The sequence below is a fragment of the Aptenodytes forsteri genome, unplaced genomic scaffold (genome assembly GCF_000699145.1).
Source record: "Aptenodytes forsteri isolate BGI_AS27 unplaced genomic scaffold, ASM69914v1 Scaffold5, whole genome shotgun sequence".
Classification (NCBI taxonomy): Eukaryota; Metazoa; Chordata; class Aves; order Sphenisciformes; family Spheniscidae; genus Aptenodytes; species Aptenodytes forsteri.
This window is the reverse complement of record NW_008795672.1, coordinates 1,734,396-1,747,742: the sequence shown is the minus strand read 5'-3', so window position 1 is coordinate 1,747,742 and position 13,347 is coordinate 1,734,396. Positions and strand designations below refer to the sequence as shown.

Sequence of the window (13,347 nt, the reverse complement as noted above, 5' to 3'; positions counted from 1 at the left end):
TAAAGTTTGAACATATAAGACCATGGCTTTTTGATGAATCTGAGACTTCTGGTCTTAAAAACACAGACTTTGCTCCTTCCTAGTGATAAAATGACACACGCCTCTTCAGAATTTAAAAGAGAATACGCAACCCACACTGGTGCATGCTATCTTCAGAAAGAGCAGATTACTGTTTTCACACAATTTTAAGCCCTGGCCTGAACCATTTTTTATTACATATACACATCTAACCTAGACTAAGCGAGCAGTACTTCCAATAGGAAGTTAGTCCTAGGCACCACTAGGGGATCAATAAATATAAACCTATTTTTAAGTCGTGAAAGACAGGCTTGTAATAGCTCATAAGCCTGAATTCATTAGTGGCCAGCGTCACTTCACCTAAAGAACGGTAAATGGATTCTGTGTAGAAAAGCAGTCGCAAGCGCCACAAGGCAAATAATTAGAACCTAAGTAATCCTCTGAGTAACTGTTAAACCCTGTACATCTATATTCTAGGAATTGCATAGCGGCGACATACAGTCAGCTTAAGTGAAGTAATACCATTAATGAATTTTACGTGGCTAATCACCAATGATCCTAATAGGTCAGGACAGGGTCGCAAGATTCGGTTCTAGTTAGACTGTTAGGCAGAACTTGATCCACACCTTCGAATTACTGATGGGAGGTAACACTAAATATGTGTTACCTTGGGAGCTGACACTGAACTGTGTTTTGGTTGTTCTGAATGAAATAGATCTGACGAGAAAGGTCTCCTGTTACTAATTTTCCACTATCTTCCTTAAAGGGGGCATGCGGGGAGGGAGGGAACTGCAGCTGATCGCGCACTGATCTTCATTAAGAAGAGAATTCAGCTATTCACAAACATGGATCAAACAGACAGAGCTGAATTAAACATTTGTGCCAAATGAATAAGGCATACATACCGAATAGTCCTGGAAGCTCCTCTGACAAATACTTTAGAACAGAAAAACAACTGGCAAAGTTTATTTATAGTAGTCTTTAAGGAGGCTGAGTATGTGATTTGACAGTATGAAGTCAGTCTAGAAAATAATCTTTAGCATTTCTTTGCTGGCAGACGTGGATTTATCATTTCATAGCAAACCTTGTAGAAACGCAGCCTTTAATTTAATTTGTCATCGACTACACATATCTTAAAACCCTTTGATGAAAGAATTAGCTCAGCATTTTTTATTTAAGGCAGTCCAACCCAAAATAGCCCTCCCAGTAATCGTGGCTGTAGCTTTTCCATTTCCACTCAGCAGCGGCACTGCTGAATGAATGTCAGAAGTATTGTAATCATCATAATTGCCCCCCCCTTTTTTATTTTTTTGCTAGGTAATATAAGAAGTTGAGATGTTTCATACTGCTCTTCACATATCTATGACTTCATTTTGATAATTCCTAAACATGTAGTATTTTTTAAAATCACCCCAAATCATATAGTTGAAGAAATTTTTTTTTAATATATATATTCACTACCTTATATGAACATAGACAATATTCCCATGTTGATCTATGTTGATTTTTCCTGGTACACAAGGAATTCTTCTTTCAGTTTCTTTAGTTAGCAGCTTTTTACATAAACAACACCTAGATTTTTAAAAAAAAAAAAAGGGAAGAAAAAAGTACTGGGGTAACAGGAGTACATCAAAACACAGGGACTGTCCCTGCAACTGAAGTAGTAATAAAAAGAAAAGAAAAGACCATACCTGTATAATGTTGCTGCATTTCCTCGAGAATCTGGATTTAGGTACTCTGGATCAAACAGTCTCTCAATCTTCTTGCAGAAAAGTTTACTATTAATGACAGCAACACAGCCTACCCATTAGAAAAGACTGAAAATTGTTTTATGTATAGTGAGACTAACAATGATAGTCTGATGATATGCAAAGCCACCACACTTCTTTCAGAATCTAGCTTTTAATTTTGTTATTTTCCTTTAAAATAATCTGTTTGGATAACTGGTTCCTGACCTGGTCATCTCTTATTTTTACACAGATGTGAGGAAAGAAAGAAAAAAGTTTTTTCCTCTATTACATTCTTTGTTTGCCAATGTAAACTGCCAGCTTCTACCTTGACTAAAAGACCTTTTATTAATGAATACTTCTGTGAAATTACACTTAACTTTAATTCTAAAAGTTATAATGTCTTCATCTCTACTGGTTAAAATACTTTCTTACTTTCACCTTGCTTGTCCGTCGGTATGCCCTCCAATAATTGGCCCTTATCTTGATACTGACTAAGCCGGATTCCTTATGTATGAAGTAGTATTCCACCACAACTATTCAGCCTTCCAGCCATCCCAAATTCTATGTCCAAACATCAGAGTTCACAGGATGCTGAAGCCAAACCATTCTCTACGAATTAGGAGCATGTCATCGCATAAAAGGTTCCTTACCCTAATCCCGGCTCCCATGGGAGAATTCATGAATAATTTGTCCATATCGCACCCCTAGTGTGGCCTTTCCTTTTGCTTGTTTCCTATAAAAAGCTCTTTCCTTTTGCTCATAATTTTAATATAAAATTCTGAAGTCACTTCATGGTATTCTGTGTTCAAGATACAATTTATATTCTTATATAATGTATATGTGTCACTTCAAACCCCACAGTGTCTTAGCTGTTCTGAAAAAGGATCCAAAGGCCCGACAGCACTTCAGTAGTGTATTACAGGGCAAAAAGTTACCTCTTAAATTTGTCCCTTTTGTCCTTCAACTCTTCTACTTCATTGTGTGTGAAGAGATCAGCAATGTGCGTGACAAGATTAGCATTGATACAATTCATGTTACATGGCGTGGCTACAATAGCATTCATATTTTTGTGACAATAATGAATGCATTTTTCTACCTAGGAAAAACAGAAACATTAAAAATAATGTTAAGGAATTCTAGACAAAGCTATCTCAAAAGACGTACTCATTGCTTCAAGATTTTTATTTTTTAAAGTGTGGTGTTTTGGAAAACTATTTCAGTTCAACTTAAAAATGAAAAACAAGTCTCAGGTTTGTCTAAAGGAGACTCTGAATTAACGTGACTCTGAGTCAGTTCGTGTTCTCCTCCAAAAGGTTTCTACAGACCAGAAAACAACTCCACAAATGTTTCATCTTTAACAAGTGGTACCTTCCAGTTGCTTGTAAAAAGAGAACCACAGAACACATTATACATAGTATTGCCTGGATCTCAACTTAAACGGCTATGTCTACTGTGTAATTAATTGTGGGTCACCCCAATGACAGAACTTTTGACAAACAACTCAGCAGATATTACTTATACAGAGCTGGAGAACCAGATCCTAAACTGCAGAAGTGTCATTCGTGTAAAAAAGGATATAAAACAAAGGTATTCATTGATTTAATAATCTTTTTTAATAAAACCTGTCCGAAGTCAGATACTGATGTTACTCCAAATCAGTCATCAGAAGGCAAATCCAAGATCCCGCTATCACATTTAGAAATAATTTACTCTGTTAATTTTCTTGCATTGAGATTCTACAAATACTAGATTACTGCATTGAATAAGAAAGGTGGTAAAAATCTCAAAATGTTCCCATTGCATCATCTGTTTATATAACAGCCAAAGCATAACAAACAAGCTGTTAGACACCTGGTAAGTAACGGTGCCCTTATGGCAGAGAATCTTTCATTCTTAATACTTACTAATGAATCCATCTTCAAAAACTCAGAAGAAATAAGAATTGATATGACATTTGATGGTTCTAAAAGGCAACAAAAAAAGGGGGTTTTTTTTACAAGAATTCTTTTGATAATTTCATATCACATCCCTCCCTCTGCGTATTTAGTATCTGGTTTAAGTATTATTTTACCAATCAACCTGTCATTCCATCTTCCAATACGTAGAGCATTTTCCATCTTAACAAACAAAATTTTGGTTTATCATTTAGGTGGCCAGAGTACAACTATAACAAACCGGAATTTATAGAAAATGGATGTGTGAAGAGATCAGCAATGTGCGTGACAAGATTAGCATTGATACAATTCATGTTACATGGCGTGGCTACAATAGCATTCATATTTTTGTGACAATAATGAATGCATTTTTCTACCTAGGAAAAACAGAAACATTAAAAATAATGTTAAGGAATTCTAGACAAAGCTATCTCAAAAGACGTACTCATTGCTTCAAGATTTTTATTTTTTAAAGTGTGGTGTTTTGGAAAACTATTTCAGTTCAACTTAAAAATGAAAAACAAGTCTCAGGTTTGTCTAAAGGAGACTCTGAATTAACGTGACTCTGAGTCAGTTCGTGTTCTCCTCCAAAAGGTTTCTACAGACCAGAAAACAACTCCACAAATGTTTCATCTTTAACAAGTGGTACCTTCCAGTTGCTTGTAAAAAGAGAACCACAGAACACATTATACATAGTATTGCCTGGATCTCAACTTAAACGGCTATGTCTACTGTGTAATTAATTGTGGGTCACCCCAATGACAGAACTTTTGACAAACAACTCAGCAGATATTACTTATACAGAGCTGGAGAACCAGATCCTAAACTGCAGAAGTGTCATTCGTGTAAAAAAGGATATAAAACAAAGGTATTCATTGATTTAATAATCTTTTTTAATAAAACCTGTCCGAAGTCAGATACTGATGTTACTCCAAATCAGTCATCAGAAGGCAAATCCAAGATCCCGCTATCACATTTAGAAATAATTTACTCTGTTAATTTTCTTGCATTGAGATTCTACAAATACTAGATTACTGCATTGAATAAGAAAGGTGGTAAAAATCTCAAAATGTTCCCATTGCATCATCTGTTTATACAACAGCCAAAGCAAAACAAACAAGCTGTTAGACACCTGGTAAGTAACGGTGCCCTTATGGCAGAGAATCTTTCATTCTTAATACTTACTAATGAATCCATCTTCAAAAACTCAGAAGAAATAAGAATTGATATGACATTTGATGGTTCTAAAAGGCAACAAAAAAAGGGGGTTTTTTTTACAAGAATTCTTTTGATAATTTCATATCACATCCCTCCCTCTGCGTATTTAGTATCTGGTTTAAGTATTATTTTACCAATCAACCTGTCATTCCATCTTCCAATACGTAGAGCATTTTCCATCTTAACAAACAAAATTTTGGTTTATCATTTAGGTGGCCAGAGTACAACTATAACAAACTGGTATTTATAGAAAATGGAAAAGGTGGCTTCACAGGGATACAATGACTAAACAATTACACAAAAAGATTAACTTCCATCTGTAGCCATCATACCCAGCTGAGATTTTGCTTAACATAACCTTTGCATTGCAAGTTATAACTCTACTCTCTTGGTTTGTTTAGATTTTTAAAAAATGGTAGCAAAGGCTCATAAAAAGATTAGAAACTTGCCTCAAATTCATAAAGGCAAAAGTTCTTCTACCATTGTATCAGACTGCATTGAAATTTTAGAAAATATTGCAATTGTACCAATAGGGAGCAAAGCGGAAACAAAACAAAACCTAACAATCATCAGTATTTTAAAACTACCGCTCTGTTCTTGCTCAGAAGAGGTCTGAAGAATCTTAATTAAAAACACCAGATCCCAAAATATATTAGACCTTTTTCACTGCTTCAACTATCAGGATGTTTCCTCAAAACTGTCAGTGTTGACAAATCAGAGACATCTGCTATAATGACCAGAGGATCTCTGCTGCAACACTTTTCAAACAAGTGACAAGCTTCAGTGCAACAGTCAGAAACAAAGAGACTGGGGCTGAACTGTGTCAAAAACATTACTCTTCCATTAGTACAGAACATAATGAACCTACAACAAACGATCTACACGCTTTCTTTTACCTAAAGTGGGCATTTCATTAGCTTCAGAATCTTTAGTGTTCCTTTTAACGTATCTTATCAACCAGTCAAAGATGTGAACGTCACAGTGCACTGAAATGTCCACCTCTTCCCAGCGCTGGGCATCCACTGACAGATATTCAGCAAAGTATTTCATTTCTGAAATCAAAAGGTCTCGAGGACAAACAAAATCTTCTTTGAGGTTTTTAGCTTCATCGCACACATGGATCACCATATTTGGCCTCGAGAAGAAAACAAGCCATGAACCAAATTAGGACCGTAAGCCAATTAGAACACCAAAACCGATCAACAAAGATCTCATCTCCAAATCTGGATCACACATTGCAACACTGATGTCACTAACAGGTTTTTATTAACAGAAGGAAAACAAACTGCAGTTATTAACTATTAATACCAACTATTAATAGAAGCTATTGTCAGATAGCATTGTCAGGTGAAGAACACAGATGGGTATCCTCTTACACATCATCAGTGCGATTTAACTGTTAAGTTCAGGGACCGGAGAAAGAAAATTTCTAGCTCCAGTCCCCAGTTTTGTCACCAGTTTGTTATGGGATACTACCTGAATTACATAGAGAACTTATTTGTTCTCCCTTTTTAATTTTCTTGAAAAAACAGGCAGATATATATGCCTAAGTTACTGAGGCACCAAGGAGAATAACAGCATACGATAGCAATTTTCATCTGTGGAAATTAAGATTGGTTTATTGTATATTAAAATGTCTATTTCTTAAGAAAAGGTCAAAGCTAGAATCAGTTAATGCTGTCTCTACAGAAAGATGGTTACCCTTAGGTTTCAAACAAACACATTATTCTACGTGTACTTGTATACTATGGAAAACAGGGATGTGATAGTATGAAAAACAGTGACATGCACGGCTATTTGAATTCATAGTAAAATTTTTCATTTGCAATTTTCATTTACGGCTTTCTTTTCCTGCTGTTACATAGGACAAATCTATGTTCACAGAACATTACTTTTTTTTTTTTTAATTAAAATGTTATTGAGCATCAATCTTGTTTCATTCCTTTGTAAAATCAGGTTATGTTTCCCATTCTCACCACAGCAGTGATAAATCACTCAGAGGAACACTATGGACAGATTTATAAATGCGCTATCCCTATTGCACATAATAAATTCTCAAACCAACCCCTGGTATTTCTGTAGCAATGTAAGGTTTCAGAATTTCTTACAGCATTTATTAGGATGTTCCCAGCTGTATTCTTTCTGATAGTAGAAAAGTATGAGCAATTTAGACATCTTTCTGTCGGTTCTATAATCCCCTAGATAATAAAGACACAAAGATCCCCTTACCCCTGGCTTTCGTCAGTGCTTTCTCCGCCTTTATGCACAGGACCTTTCTCAGATTCTGAAGAACAATTCCTTGTGGAGGTTGTGCTGGCCCTTCCTTAAATGTAAGGAAAAAAGGCTGCATTAGAACAAAAATGCCTGACCTTTTGCTCTTCAGCATCTTGGAAACGCAACTGAAGTAACAGCTCTCATGGTGGAGCAATGTTACACAACTAGCGACAAATCCGCTATCATAAGGGCTACTAGATAATCCAAATTCCTGCTCTAAATGCCATGCACTGGAAACTCAGACCAGCAGCATTGCTGGGTTGCCCAGACACTTGGCCGCAAAACCAGATCAGTCCTGTCTCAATATAGAGCAGTAAGATTCACACAGAGCCTTCAGCATTTCCTTCTGGGAATGCAATCCATTCCCTTAGCTCTCCTTGTCTGCTTTGTGGGATGTGGGTCTTAAGAGACTGTCACATCAAAATTTCTGTTCTCAGGAAGCTTTGCTGCCAGGATACAACAACTTGAGACTAACTCCACTTCTTATCCATAATCTGTTATCTTTGGAAACAAGTTGCTTCCAAACATAAGCGCAGAAGTCTCTTAAGATGTGTTTTTGCTAAGTTTCTCAAAGACGTGGCTTAAAGCAGCAGATTATATAAAACGATGCTCAAAGAAAGCAGAGCATGAATTTGTCTAGTCCTGAAGCTACATCACGTAGCTTATCCCAGGAATAAAGGACAGCTGCCCTTTAGTTCAAATAGGTTATCTTCACAAGTGCACTACAAGCAGTGGAACCTGGACGCAAAATCCAGTGAACTCCAGGAGGTCTAGTCACCAAATCCAACAAGTTCTGGATGAAGGGTTAAGACAAGCCCAGCATTCAGACACTGACTAACTTTTCCGACTGTGATGAATGGATTGCTGCAATCTGAAACTTCAATAATCTTGCTTGTAAGTCAGAATGATCAGTATCTTTTTTAAATAATGGACGGGCACATATCTGTCTTCCCTTGATGAAAACCTGTAAGGTCATGATTTTCCATGGTTACTCCTTACTCTCAGATTTCTAGGAAAAGAGTTCCAGAAGCCTCTTCTCCCTCTCGTGTAATGTAAGAGGCTGTAATCTTCTGAAGACGACTAAGATAGACCTCTTCATCTTATGGCTAAATAACTATAGCAGACCGACACCAAAAATGATCTGGAAGCTCTATACAGATCAGAACACAGTAGTTATGCCCTTCAGGAAAGCAAAGTTACCACACCAGAGGCAGAAGAAACAAAACTTTCTCCAAAGATACAGCCTAAGGCCTTGCACCGTTAAGCCTTAGTAAGGCCATACAGAGGGAACACAGTTAATAAAAGGGGAAGATTTACTAGACAGACCCTAGTAAAACCTTGGCAGGGGCTGGATCAGCCACAGCCTTCAGGGCAGCCGTTCCGCTGCAGGCAGATGACCCGTGCTAGCATTAAGACAGCCAAGGTGGGAGTCCTAGATTTGGAATGCAAGGTAAGGCGAGTATTTTAAAGGAAGGGCCTGTGGAAAAAAATGACATGGAAGAGTTCCATCTGCAAATATTAAGAAGTTTATTTTGAACACAGTGAAGTTATTTATTAAAGAAAAGGAAATAATGCTGACAAGAATATGCAGCACAGCCAAATTAACGGGGATGTCTGAACTGTGGTGGATGCCCCATCCCTGGAAACATTCCAGGCCAGGTTGGACGGGGCTCTGAGCAACCTGATCTAGTTGAAGATGTCCCTGCCCACGGCAGGGGGGTTGGACTAGATGACCTTTAGAGGTCCCTTCCAACCCAAACCATTCTATGATTCTAACTTCATCTTTTTTCTAACTTAATTTCTTCCTTTTTTTTTCCTCTTTCCCCCAAAGCTTACAGATTGTTTGACTTCTGAATGTTAGTAATAAATACTTTGGGTAAAAGGCTATCCTATATGCTTGTTTACTGCCATAATATGCATTCAGAGGGACTTAGCAGCAGTTTGCCTTGTAATTAGCAAGCAATAAATGAGCTTTTATAACTCAGCCAAAACCAGAATCCAGCTCAAAATTAATTTGGTCTGATTGCTTTTTCTTGCTGTTACTCATGTCTACAAACAAATCCAAACAGGCCCAAAATTCTTGATCCTAACAATAAAGCAGATGTGAATAAATCCACTAGGAAGTAATTAACTAAACAAAAAACATTTAAAAATTGGCTTTGCTCAAATCCCCAATTCTGAAATATACAAGTACCTCACAAATATTAAGAAGGTGAGCTCACTAAAAGACTGTGAGAAGGTTAATTATCCTAATTTCATACCAACAAATTACAAATAAACAGGGAAAATGATTTATCCAAAGTGGCAAAGAAAACGGAGAAAAATCTCAGGCTAGGATCTTGTAGTAGGAAACATCAGGGTACTTAACTGCATTAATACTTATTATATGTATTACATTGTTAAAAAGAAAACATGCACTAATTGTCTAAAGAGTTCTATAAGCAGAGTTAGCTTGTTAACTGCCTACTGGGAAGCTACTAATCTTATAAGTAGCCACCTGTGGGTTCAAGAAGCATTTATTCCACATCATGCACATAACAAGTACATAATTGAAAGCTGACTAGAAGCATTTTCAGTCTAGATACTCCATACACAGTTTTCAAATATCATCTCTTGATTAGAGTTATTAAAAACATTTTATTTGGTCTCCAGCAAAGGTCAGACAGCTGTTTTTCTTCTGCAAAGAGTACAGCGACCAGAAAGCTGCAGCACTGTGAAGGACATCATAACAGAGAACATTTTGTTTAAACACTTCACTGTCTTCTTAATTTTTAACACAGAAATTGTTTACTCATTACTGAAGCAAATTTCTGATGCAACACATTTATCAAGTGCTACAAGGCGCTGAAAACATCTCAGTCTACAATGAAAACCAGAGAATAACTATCACACAGTTAATTACAACTTCTTACAGGAGAAGTACTTAAGGAGATGTTAACAATGTTTAATTGTGCCGTCATTGAAATACAACTGTTCGGACCGGTCCTCTTCTGCCAAATTATTACTGGGACACATAATTGACTAAGACGTTATATGTCATTGCAAGACTGTCTTGCATCAAAAAGTAGCTAGACTACACTCCAAATCCTATGTAGCCATCCTGCCACCAAGCAGCATGGCAAACACAGGGCTTTTTGCTGGGAGAGAAGGGTCTGACCTCAAGGGATCACCTTCTCAGCTTTCTGCAGCTTTTCTACACAAAACTTCCTAGTTATTTTAATAACACAGCTGAACGTGATTGCAAATGGCTGTAGGTTTAACAGTACAGCACTGGGGATACAGAACAGGAGAGTAATTCCTCTCCCCACCAAAAATCCTAAAGAGAGGATTTAGCGTAAGGGTTTATGCCTTTTGGAAGGACAAGCTATTAAAAATACCCAAACAAACATCGATTCTTAATCTAAACTAACTGAAAATCACTTCATGTATGCATTATATTTATACTTAACTTTCTTTTTCAAAGATGAACAAGTACTGTTCCTGGGTGGACTTACCACTCGGGACAGAGAAGCATGCACATACCGATTATAATCAAAGCCAATATATTTCAGAATGACTAAAAACATACCAGTTATAGTAATGGAATCCTGCCCAATAGCAGGCTCCTGAAACTCTGTCTGTGTATCGAGCAAGGAGGATTTGATGTACGTAGCTAAAGTTTCCACAGGACTCCCACCAGCGGCCATCAGGGGATTATACTGGTTGTCAACAGGTGAACTTCCACTGCTTTTTAGTTCATCAAACCTTTTTGCACACTGTCACAAGATTAAATGATAGGACAATGAAGCAGTACCTTTCAGTACATTTTTAATAACTATAATTTGAGACGGATATTGTATTTCATTATATCTTTTGCATGTGAACAGTTACCGATATTAAACTTACAATGCTTCCTATTTAGTTAGTGGTATTGGGAAAGTACATACATATACAGTAAAATAAGTAAGATTTACCATAATTAAACACTCTAACAGAAAGAGAAAAAAATAAGATGGAACCTGTTTCAACCTTAATTTCCTTAAACCCTGTGATTTTAAGCCTGATCTTCAAAAGGGAAACTCATGGGGAGAGTTAAATTCTCTTTTTGTAACTAGTTCTTTTACCATATACATTGTCAAATATTATTAAAAGTAGCTCTAGTAATTGGTTCATAGTTATTATTCTTTTACTTTATGACTGCCATTCTGATTTGGACAAAAGAGACTGGTGATTTCCACTGCAGTTCTATTAACTTCCCATTCCGTGTTTTGATGAACCAGAAAGTCTTTCCATTTTGTAAATTTGTACTGATACAATGACAATTACAGGTTTGACTCAGCAGAATCCTACACACAGCTAATTTACACATACAAGGAAGTCTACTTAATTCTACAGGTGATCCTCCTGTAACACAGCTCCTCAGGCTCCATTCAAGCAGCTGTTTTTATTTGTTTGTTTTGGATTGAGCTAACCGACATTGCTGCATGCCACCTGCCCCTTTGGGAGAGGTGCACACAGTGACATCCTTCTGATATTAATGTAGTGCCTCAAATTCGTAAGGATGCCAGTCTACTATATGCAACAGCTACATAAAAGCATAAGTATACATTTCCTTAATTGGCTTAAACAGGGGCTCCACATATCTGAGACACTTTGTTCTTTTAAAACTGAGTAACCAGACACGTACTAATCAATCGTTATCTTAATTAATGAGGAGAGACCTCACCAATACTTTTATAATTATTTTATTTGCTTAATCTGCACAGTGCTGTCTGCAAATTGAAAGGTAAACCGTAGAGACACCCCCCCCCTGCACTTTGCCAAGCACTTGAAAGGCAGTAACATTCCACAGAAGCTTCTACTCCCAATCATTCACTTTTACATTCTAAATACAAGGTTACAGTGATGCCCACTAGCAATGCTATAAATGTGAGCTGACACATTTGATTAAGTTCGCAAGAAAATAAGGACAGTTGGCTTGTTTTTTTCCCAGCTTTGCAGAATCACAAGGGCAAAGACATTTTCCTCTTTTAGCTCACTTCCCCTCAGAACTGAAAAATTCGAAATTATTATTTTTAAAAAAGCAAGCATTTCACCAGGAAATTCAGCGATCCAGAAAGATTACGTATATGGAGGTACTAGGTTCATCCAACTCTATCCCAACCAAAGAACGAAAAATCCACATCTTGCAGCACCAAGCAAGAAGCAACTGCACTCTTAACTACCTAATAGAGATCTGTTAACTCATACTTCCTTAGGATTGTAATGACAAGCATAGAAAGCTCTCAGGTTTGCTAGTAAGTATACCACAATCTACGTGAAGTTAATGGATACTGCCATCCTTTCCGTGAAAATCTTAGCTATGTAATTTGAAATACCTTAGCACAACTACTTTTTTTTTATTCCACTTCTTAATTTTTACTTTCCAGTAATTTTTGTTCTTATTCTGTATCTGTACTACTGAAATAAAACGCAGAATGTATTTCTTAATTTCAATGTTCAGGTTTTGTAGAAACAAAAACCTTTTTTTTCCATCTACTGCTCATTTAACATTTTTGATTCTTTAGGTATAAATTACTTCAGGGAAAAAAAATAATCCCTTAACTTCAATTTCCCTCCCTCCACCCAAAGATGTTTTCTTCTTCATAAAATACTGCTTAAAGTATACAAATTCTTTTATTAGTAAATTCACCTCTTTGGATGTATATCCTGGAACTAGCCTTGCCACGCTGTCCCAGTTGATAGGCTGAGGAACACCAATTAGGGAACACAGGATCATATCCAAAACCATTTGATTGTTGTCATACGGAAAGTTATTGTTTTCTGAAAATCCACGACTCATCTTTGGCTACTTAAGCCTAGAAGAGAAAACGTTATTAGCAAGCCTCACTGCATGGTTTACTAAAGCTTGATCTACGTTAACTGCAGCACTGCCGAAGTTGCTATGGGAAATGTTTACCACAGCACTGCAGTCAAGTACTAGTGCTTTATTTGACAAAATTTAGGTATTCATAGCTGCATCCTCAAAACCCTGGGGGAAGCAGATGTGCAAAAGACACCAAAACCAACTCAACAGCAGCAGGCACTACCTACCGCTCCTTTGAGTTGTCTGATTCCAGGAGGGATTCACACCACTCATCTCTCCAATGCAAAAAAAAGGCCTCCCACAACCTCAGAATAAACAGCCTCAGCAA

At 37.0% G+C, this 13,347-nt stretch overlaps 1 protein-coding gene across 1 annotated transcript in view; it reads right to left on the bottom strand.

Moving 5' to 3' along the window:
• Positions 1-12,995, bottom strand: part of KIAA1841 (KIAA1841 ortholog) — a 21,666-nt gene extending 8,671 nt beyond the window's left edge. Inside the window, exons 1-8 of the mRNA XM_019472913.1 lie at positions 12,846-12,995; positions 10,743-10,929; positions 7,130-7,223; positions 5,797-6,035; positions 4,868-4,926; positions 2,684-2,844; positions 1,710-1,796; positions 1,480-1,590 (exon numbers count right to left, since the gene is read on the bottom strand). Of these exons, the coding sequence (XP_019328458.1) occupies positions 1,480-1,590; positions 1,710-1,796; positions 2,684-2,844; positions 4,868-4,926; positions 5,797-6,035; positions 7,130-7,223; positions 10,743-10,929; positions 12,846-12,995 (1,088 nt within the window). The remainder of the gene's footprint in view (positions 1-1,479; positions 1,591-1,709; positions 1,797-2,683; positions 2,845-4,867; positions 4,927-5,796; positions 6,036-7,129; positions 7,224-10,742; positions 10,930-12,845) is intronic.
• Positions 12,996-13,347: the final 352 nt, after the last annotated feature.